This window comes from Kryptolebias marmoratus, linkage group LG13, assembly GCF_001649575.2.
Source record: "Kryptolebias marmoratus isolate JLee-2015 linkage group LG13, ASM164957v2, whole genome shotgun sequence".
Lineage (NCBI taxonomy): Eukaryota > Metazoa > Chordata > Actinopteri > Cyprinodontiformes > Rivulidae > Kryptolebias > Kryptolebias marmoratus.
In genome coordinates, this window is record NC_051442.1 from 415,414 (window position 1) to 425,896 (window position 10,483).

Here is a 10,483-nt window from a genome sequence, read left to right on the forward strand (position 1 = left end):
ATTGGAGCTGTTATTTCCCGGCAGGCAGACAGCGACAGACACTGAGGAAAGCTCAGATTCGGGGGGTTAATGTGTCCTGAAGCCTCTTTAACGGCAGACTGGGGAGGAGGACTCATCAGTTTCTGCTGTTAGTTTTAATTGGAGGAAAAAAAAACTTAATTTCATTTAGAAAATGTCTCCTGAAACCTCAGGAAGGAGGACAGAAATAAATCGTCACCCAAAACATTTCTGACGTTCCTTCTGCTGCAAATAAGAGACGTTTTTTAAAACTACTAAGAAAAAAAAACTAATTTCTGAAGAACTTTGTATAAAATTAAAACAAACTGCAATGATTTGCAAATCTCATAAACCCACGTTTATGTTGTTCCATTGTGATTTAAATATCTCAAATGTTAAAAGAAATTGTAATTTTCTTTGAACAAATTAAGGTAAAGTAGAATTTATTTTGGAATTGGGATTAAGTTGTTTTAGAAAATGAGACATTTAACGAATTGTTTATTAAAACCTCAAATTATTAAAAGTTAAATTAAAACACAAACATGATTTTTTACTTTTATTTCCTTTGAAGTTAAAATATTTCTCGTTTCGTCTCGTTGGACAGTTTCTGTGTCTCAGGCAGAAACACGAGAAGGTTTGAAAATCTAATTTTAAATCATTTAAAATATGTTTTAACAAAATAAAAACCTGTGGTGTTCCACAGGGTTCAGTGCTGGGGTGAGGATGTTTTCATGATTGTTAGCGAAATATCTCCTGAAGCACTGGACAGATTTTAATGAAATTAAAGTAATCCTTGGTCGGACGATAACGGATTACCTTGCAAGATGTGGCTGTGTCGGCCATCTTGCATTAAAACTTTAACGAAAGGAGGGTATTTTTTTTTGTTTTATAAGCTGCTTTTTTCCACTTTCACCATCAGACTTTTGCTGTTGTGGTTTGAAACGTAATATTTTTTTCCAGCGGCTGAACATCGTGAGACGAAGATGATTCAGTCTTCAGCTCAGTGAGAATAAAACGTGTCAGCCTTTAAAATTAATGGGAAATGAAAAGTTTGAGTCAGTTTTCTTCAGAGGACTCCGGGGTCTTTTAATAAAGACCCCGGTTCTTCGTCTTTGGCTCATTTTCTTATTTTATTTCAAACTTTTCTACATGTCTGTGCGCTGAAAGAAGCCCCTGAGGGACGCAGCCGTCCTCCTCGGCTCTGACGCTTGAACGGGGGCGAGCAGGAGAAGGTAATGGGCCACAAACCCCTAATCAGGGCCTTTCTGGGGCTAATTGTCTCCCCCGTCTGTCTCCGGTCTCCCTCACAGCCGGTGGACTAATGAGGCGATGGGCGGTACGATGTCCCCCTCAGGACGCCGAACCACTCGATGAGAAGGTCCTGCGAGCCGAGAAGAACCGGCGCTGATGGAGAGAACCGAGGGAGGACGGAGGAGGCAGCTCAGGGTGTTTGTGGAGGAAAAGTAGATATTAGGAGGCTGAACCGAGATGCAAATCGATAGAGCAAAGAAATAAAGAAAAGGTGAACGAGCCGGAGGAGAACCAGAGCTTCAATTTCCTCAAGTCTCCAGAAGAAACGGATCAATTTAAAAAAGTTTAAAAAGTTTAAAAATTGCAGTCGGTTCATTTTTCCCCTCCTACACGTTCACAGATGAGACTTTAACAGAAACAAACCGCTTCACGTTTGACTGTGAGCCGTTACTGACGCACAAAATCAGGCTTGTTTCAAGAATAAATGTCTTTGAGTTGAAGTTAAGATTTGATTTTAGAACTTATATTTCTGCTTCAGTGGAAACTTCTGGATTCGGTGGGATTTAAGATGCTCTGATTGAATATATTTGTCTGCAGCAAAGGTCAAAGGTCAAAGGAAAGGTTTCCAGACAGCGGTGAGAGCAGCCATGTTGGTTTGGAGACAGAACAGGAAGTGTCAGAGCTGAAGATGTTGAGGTTGTCCTCGGGAGGGGCGAGGATGGACGGGATTAGGAATGACGTCATCAGAGGTCAAAGGTTGAAGGACTGGGAGACAAAGACTGAGATGGTTTGGACATGTCCAGAGGAGGGACAGAAGGAGGACATATATGGATGCAGTTAGAGAGGACACAGAGGACAGAGTCAGATGGAGGAGGACTCGCTGTGGAGACACCTGGAAGACTTTAATCTGGATATCTGTGTTTTACGAACATGATGTCGGATAATTAAACTGGATGGAAGCTCCTCGTCCCTTCCTGTTCTCCTCCTCAGAGACGTTTATTGTGAATAAAGTGAAGTTGGAGTTTGGCTCCTTGTTGGGACTGGAGATGGAAAACGGTCTCATTAAACAGCTCGTCTGCATCATCACATCATCAACATTATCCCTTCATGTTTTCAGGAAGAAAACAAAAGAAAAAACAATCAAATCAAGACGTTTTTAAATTTTTTTAATAAAGACAAGAACTGACCAAAATTAGGATTATAAACGTCGAAATGAAGCGATTTAGCAGACAAACAGTTTATCATTCAAAGCTGACAAACGAGGTTATAAAAGATGTTCGTCTTGGTTCAGAGCAAAGAAACGCCAGGAGACAGGAGGAGGAAATCAAATACATTTTTACAAACTTCACAGGATCTGTGGAGGAACTCGGTCCTCTGATATATTTGAACTTTTTGTTTTAACTAAGAAAAAAGGAGAATTAATTGAAATTTATTCTAAAGTATGATGGCTTTGATTTTTGGCACCATTTCTGCACAGAAACATGTCTGTTGATGTTCTTGTTGTTGAAGCTCATTTGTACAGAAGAATCTCTGTGTGTGTGTGTGTGTAGGTGTGTGTAGGTGTGTGTAGGTGTGTGTGTGTTTACTGCTACAACGTTAACATGTCCACACAGACACACCAGAAGATTATAAATCTCTGGTTTGGAAAGTGTTCGTCACTAAAAGGTCTGTTTGGAACAGAACCGCTGCAGAAAATCGGCTTTAAGAGATTCCAGTTGAATTTAAATCCAGCATTTGACACATTTGTTGTTTATATATTAACTGTATGATTATCAGCTGATTGAGGAGGCGGAGCTGGAAAAGCGTCAGGTGTTCTCCTGCTCGTGCTCAGCCCTGTGGAAGCGAGCGTGTTGATCCGGTGCAGCAGTTCAGTCACTGAGAAGCTTTAAAAAAGGTCGTGTTCCTGCAGAGGAGCAGCTTGGAGGAAAGTTTTCAGCCCTGTGGCTCGACTCGGAGGAGCTCTGACTCCTTCCAGGTGTTTCTGTCCTTCATCATTACTCACATTTTACTCCTGATCCCGCCTCCTTCCATGGCTTGTCCAATCAGCAGGCTGGCTTCAGATCACATGCCTGTGGAGGACAGACCCAGGCCTGCTGCCTTGCTCATGCAGGGCAAACCCTGAGCTCCAGATTTTGGGAAATCGTACGCCATCACTCGTCCGTTCTCGCCTCCGAGTCCCGCCGCTCCTCCGCTCAAATCGCCCGCCGCGACTCCCCCGACCCCGCCGAGGCTGGTGCTCATCATGGCGGCGTCGATGAGCTCCTGTGAGGCAGAAAGGAGAGAGTCTCGTAGTTTTGGAGTAACGCTCTCCCCTCCCCGTGTGTCACCTCTCAGTAAAACTAATGATGTGGATCCAGAGTTAATATCCTGAATCGAGCCTCTGAGGCTCCCACAGTCGTGATGCAGATTGGAGCAAATAAATCCCAGGTTTATTCATTTACATCCCCCACATCTGAACACAACCGACATTAACTCCTTCCTGCTTCCACCTCAACCGGAGGACGGGAACGACTCAGCTCCACAGATCAGCGCCTCTCTGATAGAGATCATCTCTGCAGAAACATAATTTTTTGTTGTTCTATTTAACTGTCCCTCAGTGAGAGTGTGAATGGATGTCTCCATGTGTCCCTGTAATGGACTGGAGACATGTCCAAGTGTCCCCCGTCTCTCACACAGTGACTGCTGGAGACACCAGCTCCCCGAGACCCGGAGAGGGTAAAGAAAAAGGACGGATGTTCAAACACAAACACGATTTGTTTGCCTTCAGCTAACTCTGTAATAGTTTCTGATATTCTGTAAATTCAAACTGAAGCAGCTGCTGACGGGACTGTAGACGAGTTTAAAGCTAAAACTAAACTTTTATTTTCTGCAAGAAACCTTAAACATCTGTAACAAATTTCAAAACTGTCCTTTTTCAAACTACAAACATCTATTTGTTGGCAACAAATGGACCAGGGCTGCAGAAGAGTAGTAAACCAATCATCTGAATATTAAATATTGTGATAATGACATCAGTAGCATCAACCCAACCCTCTCCACCCGGGGGGGGGTTCCATCTGATGACTGATGTTTTAATATATCGTCCAGCTCTACGCAGAAACCAACAAAGCTTGTTTGGATTGGTGAATACTTGTTTCCTGATTGGATCAAAGCCAACATTCTGAACCGTTTTTCATAAATGAGGTTTCTTGTGAAACCTGATCCAAGGAGGGAGTGGATTTTATTTAGCATTACCTCTTCGTTTCAGCAGAAAGATTTCTGCAGGAGGACTTCTCTCAGAACTGCTGTAGAGTTTATTTGTGTTAAATTTGTATTTGCACATTAAAATGTGTGCAAACTGCACCACTGTAGAGAGACAAGCAGACTAACTAGTGTCAGTTTTTTATTTTGCAGGAACTTTGAGTTTTTTTGGAGGTGCAAATATTTTTGCACATTTGTCTAATTTACAGTCTGTTGAAGAATCAGAGGATTGGAGTCGAATGATTTGAAGTTGTCTGAAAACATCCTTTTATAAGCGCGATCCGGTCCTGAACAAGGTTTCATATTCTCCTTTCTGCAGTAAGTAGAAGTTTCTGAGCAGTTTGGTTCTGGTTCTGGTAGCGTATGACTGATGGGCCTGCAGGTAACTGAAGACTGGATCTGTTCTGCATGCTCCTCCATCTGCTCGGTCTGATGAAATCCTCCACATGTTGTGTCACTGCTGCCTTCAGAGAGCACTTTAAGTCCTCCCTTTGTGCTCAGACGTGCATGTGAAGAGAATAACAACAGCCCAGCAGAGAGGAGAGCATCACGCTGGCCTCTAATGACTTGTTTGTTCCTTCTGAGGCGTCTGCAACGAGACGGCCGCGGTTTCATCACACGCAGACGGCCGTGATGAAGAGGAGCGGGAGGCCGGGGTGGCAGATGAGCAGAGTTCAGCTGATGCACTTTGAAATGGGAGTCATATTGGTGCTGCTGCCCCGTGGCTGCACAGAGGAAACGGCAGCAGCTGATGCACTGGACTAAAAATAAAATGAAACGACACAAAGTCCTTCAGTTTCTGACCGTCTGAGCTTCTTCTATCTGGAAACAGAAAAATCCTTTAGCTCCTCATTTGTGAGTTCCCAGGAGGTGGAAGTGCCATTCAGATGGTTTATGAGAAGGAAATGTTTTCCTGTTCGTTAGCAGATTCTTACTGCAGCAACACAAACACTTCATGCTGTAGAACTGAACGGCTGAACCAGAGAGCGGGAAGTAAATTTAATACTCTGTGTAATTTAAATAAAGCAGTTTAATGTAACGAACTACCAACTGTCTTCATAACCAACGAGAATCAAACACTGCTCCTTTTCAGTTGATGAAATCAGGTTTTTATTGCTTATTTCTTCTTTTAACTGAATGTTTGGAGGGTAAGTAACCAGGGTTTAGTTAATCTGGTTGGTTATCCTGACTAGCTGCTGGTTAGAAAGTTGAAGTTGTAACAAATGTTTTAAGGTTGGATAAGAGTTGGTTTCTGGTTCAAATTAAGGCTAGAATTACCAGGATTATTGAGTCTCTGGTGTTGATTACAAATGAGAATCTTTTGCAAATAAAAATATTATCATTCATTAAATAATTACCAACAAATAGTCCAACAGTAAACAAGTTCAGGTCATTTTGTTCCTCCTCATTATTTCCCTCCATGTTACCATCGTGTTGGTTTTATCTGTTGTTGTTACCCAGTAATCCCTGCCCCGATGTTGATGAGGAGATTATAGATTACTTTAAATTATAAACTGTTAAGGCAGGTACAGGTGGCTGCTTTTCATACCCATGATAGTCCAGGTTTGAAGTTACTAAAACTAAAAGTATGAAGTAATCATAAAAGGAAATGCCCGGGTTCAATGTGGGGGTACGACGTGAAGGAACAAAGTATTTTGGAGTCAAACTGAACCTGGAAATAAAGGTTCCAAAGACCAGATTAAAACGGTGGTATCGGGTTTATTCCAGGCCTGAAGAGTAAAAATAGCTGTGAAAATGGACCGTGACGCTGTGAACACCTGTTCCAGAAACGAATCCTCCTCCCAGACCCAGTGAAAGAACCCTGAGGTCCAACAGAGACAGAACCGATGCAGTTCTGGTCTTTGGGCCCAAATGTGAACTCACCTTCATCCTGCGGGACTCGATGCGGGACTTGTAGCAGAACTCGACCAGGGCCACCAGCATGGCCAGCCCCAGCCCACCAATCAGGATGTAGAAGACGCCGGCCACGTTGCTCAGACTGAGCGCGCTCGTTTTGTCCTGTCGGCACAGAGAGGCGGAGTCAGGCCCGGCCAATCACAACACCAGAATGAAATGTGTTAAAGAGATTCATTTCTAACTTTTGCAACGAAGCAGATTTTATTTTTTATCATTCAAAAGCTGTGACACACGGGGAAATCTCCTGACTGCTAATAACTTCACATTAACTAATCCTGGTGTGTTTGAATTAATTTCTGTGAGTAACAAGGAAACAACTTCCTGTAACTATTTGATCCGCTGGTTTTTAATTAGAAACACCTTGATTCTTCGGTTAGTTAGAAAGTTTGTCATTTAACATATTTCCCTTTTGTTAGCGTGTAATCATTACTTATCTTTAAGTTTTGTTGTTTAACATGTGAACTGTAATCAGACTGAAGGGTTCTTATTACCCTGCATGGTGGCGAGCGATCATGTAATCGTAGCTGAATGTGTTCGTTTTTCTGTCTTTTTAGCAAAATATCACCTGAACAAGCGGCTGAGTGGCAGATTTTGAGTCAACCGGCACTAAATGACCAGAACTTGGTGATTTTTGGCGTGGTAGTAGCTGAGAGTCACTCCCAACACGTAGTCCGAGCCCTAACAGATCACCAGGGATGTTTGGTTAAAACTCTGAGGTATAAGACGGCGGGTGACAGGCATTCTGTCGAGCTGACGTTCAAAGATGATCTAAACGTCTTTCCTCTGAATGAAGACTTTATTTATTCTTCCTGAGGGTCACAGCCTTCGATGATCTGTTACATGCAAATCCATGCAGGAAAGAAATCAGACGGTGAAGGAAGAGAAAGAAGAGATTCTCTAAAATGTTCTTCAGCAGTTTCTGTTGTTTTATTCAGAATAACTGCGTTTGACTCTGTGTTACTCGTGTAGGTGGGGGGGCTGGGGGGTAAAATCTTCCTCATCTGTTATCAGCGTCATCATCAAACCAGGAGGAAACGTCCTGAACAGGAAGCTTTCTCCTCCAAGCTGCCATGTGAGCCTCTGATGCTGACAGTCGGACAGAAACCAGACCGACGGTTTGATTCCCGGCTGGATTATGGTGTTGGGAACATTTTCAGAGATTTTTGCATTTTATCTCCCGTTTATCAGCCGAGTCTGGAGGTTAAATCTGAAATGTGTGATGCGGGGACAGTCTCTGCAGACAGTAAGACGTCTTCCCGACAGACTGGTGAACATCTCTGGGTTAGTCACGCTCCGTTAGTCCCAGGGTTCAGAGGAAACAGGAGGTACATGACAGATTGGAGACAGAAAGTGTTCGGCTGCGGTCAGTAGAGTTATTTTATCTTTACTGCAGAGATAAAATCTGACTTTTTACATGAAGAAAAGGAAGCTTCTCTTCCAGGCCAGATTTATTTGTTGACAGCTTAAATGACTAAACATCCCTTAGAGAAAGAAAATGTTCATTTTAAAATCCTCAGGGCAGTTTTGTGCCACCAGGAGAGGATTAAAATAACCGTATTTCCTCCAGAGGCAGGCGGTTTCTGCTTCCTGCTGATGATTCTGGAGAACAGAGGAGAAATCTGATGGGTTCCTTCTGATGTGGAGACACAAAAAAATCTCTTATCAGCTTAAAAAAATCAGCTTTGTCAGAGCAAGCGCTCGGCTCGGCTCAGTTCCTCATCAGTTTGCATAAAATGGACTTTGAAGCAAGTTTTGTGAGAAATGAAGCAGCAGAACATCAGGACGGATGATTTCCCCTCCTGCTCTGCAGAAAACACCTCGTTCAGGTGAGACGTCACCTGAGGAGCTGGTTATTCAGCTCAGCTGGTTCTGAACGAAGGAACTGAATTCACCAATCAATTCAGACCATTTCTGGGAAGATTTAAGGAGTAAAAACAGCTGAAGTTTCCCTCCTGATTATCACCTTGAGTTTGATTTTGTTCCAGATATTTTACGTTCTGCACGTTTGTTTCTACTCGTTTCAGGCTGAACACATGACTGAAACTTTGTTTTGTAAAAGTTTTTCCCACTTTGAGGACAACAGAAATGTCTTTCCAAAAGATTTAACTAGTAACTGATTAATCATTTTTTAAAATTAATAATAAGGTGAAGCCGCTGCTTTTTAATCTGTCTGTAAAAACTCTTTTTTGGACCATTTCAAAGCCTTTAGACTGAAGCAGTTTATTTCTGCTGCTCAAAAACACTAAAACATAAAACAGGAGGTTTGTTTTTATCGACGTCTTTGTGGAGTTTTATTAAAAAAGCTAAAAAGCTTTGGATCGACCAAAGCAAAGGTGTTAATTAATAAACTTTGTTTATGATCAGAGCCAGAAAAACTGAACTAACTAAAATTAATGCTCCCGTTTAGTTTAACTTTCTAACTGAAATCCACTCTTATATGTTGTTAAAAATGATATAATTCTGTCATTTATTGTTTATTTCCTGCCTGCAGAGGTTTGTTTTTAAAAAACGACTTTCCAAAGTTAAGATTTTTACAAGAAAACTTGAATTTTCATAATCCAGAGAAAGAATAATGATAAAATACAAATAAACTGTAATATTAAATACATAAAATAAACTAAATATGAATCAAAATTAAATACAAATAGTGTTAGGGTTACAACATAAACATGATAAATAAAATAAGGATATAGTAATTACGTATCTTAGAAACCAAATCATTTATTTTATTTTTTTTCCTACATTTGTCTGACTTCCTCCTGGTTTCGTCACATTTAAACTTTGATTCTGTGATGAAAAGGTTAATAACTGGAAGGAAATCATACTCTAGGTGAGCTAATATTGTTGTTTTTCTATATTTTTATTTGTTAATCTGGACTTTCTCGCCACCTAGTGGCACGGTGTGGGTATTTCAGTATTTTTGTTAGAATGAGTCGTGCAGGGATTGAAAAGGATAAATCAGTTATTACATGTGAAATGGATGGACCTGTACCTGCTGAGGTTGAGGGTAGGTGGGTGTGGGTGGAGGGTAAACCAACACATGACCGGGGAACCGAACGAGTCACCTCCAGAACTGACCTTTCTGCCGGAGTCCTTGTGTCCACACTCCCCCTTGTCATACCACCACTTGTTTTTCAACTTGTCTAAGACGGCTTGTTCATTGAGCTTCAGTACTGCTAGGTTTACTGGGATTCTTCAAAGAACCAAAGGGAGGGGAGGAAGGGGGGTTGGAAATAACATAAATAACATTATGCACCTCCATGTTATCTTATGTTATTGTTTTAGCTGCGGTGGCTGCAGCGGCAGCAAAGATCTGAGCAAAACTGGCGTTAGAGAGAACAGAGGCTCGGTGCGCTAACAAGGAACAGCTCGACAGAAACACAGAAAACAGCAACAGTCACACATACTCTGGTAAAATGTCAGCGTCAAAGTGATATGATTTAATACTCCATCTAGCCTGGTCTGACCTGACTCCCTACGTGCGAGATGTGTATTACTATATCACTTTGGGTAACTGGCAGCGAGCTGAAAACACTCCGGGATCTTCGGTTCGCTGAGCCGAGCTTCAAAACATGACCGATGAACTGATTTCTGAAGGTTTCAGAGCAAAGAGCCGTCTGATCCAAGGGATACTACAAACTGCTGAGGTAGGTTTGTTCATTTGGGTCGGAGATTGGGTTGGTTTGACCAAATATTGGGTCAAAAGAGGTTCTGGTGAGCAGCTTTGATTGATTTTATTTAATTTTTGCACTAATCATATCCAGGGCCGTAGCCAGACTTTAAAAAACACTGAGGTCAACCCCTCATTATCAGTTACAATGAAGACCAAAACTTCATTAAAATAGAAGCATTTATTTAAAACAAGTGGCTTGAATGTGTGTATGACATGTGTTTGTAAATCCATGGGGATCAGCCTCATCTGAAGCAGCAGAGGACTCAGGGCACAACCATGATGACTCACTGAAATGACATGAATTAGTTTCTATGAATGTTGATTCAAAACACAAGATTTTAGCAGAGATTTCACCTTTTTATCAAATACCAGTGAGGTGTTGTAGTTTTGGAGCTGGACCAGGAT

General features: G+C 41.8%; 1 protein-coding gene across 3 annotated transcripts in view; it reads right to left on the reverse strand.

Moving 5' to 3' along the window:
- Positions 1 to 2,405: 2,405 nt before the first annotated feature.
- The window catches only part of LOC108250862 (glutamate receptor 1), a 52,936-nt gene continuing 44,858 nt past the window's right edge, over positions 2,406 to 10,483 (reverse strand). The window contains exons 16-18 of one of the 3 annotated variants that reach the window (XM_017440941.3): positions 9,484 to 9,598; positions 6,373 to 6,507; positions 2,406 to 3,510 (exon numbers count right to left, since the gene is read on the reverse strand). In XM_017440941.3, the coding sequence (XP_017296430.1) occupies positions 3,310 to 3,510; positions 6,373 to 6,507; positions 9,484 to 9,598 (451 nt within the window). In that variant the 3' untranslated portion in view covers positions 2,406 to 3,309. The remainder of the gene's footprint in view (positions 3,511 to 6,372; positions 6,508 to 9,483; positions 9,599 to 10,483) is intronic. The other 2 variants (XM_017440940.3, XR_005233960.1) reach the window with 2 other exon arrangements.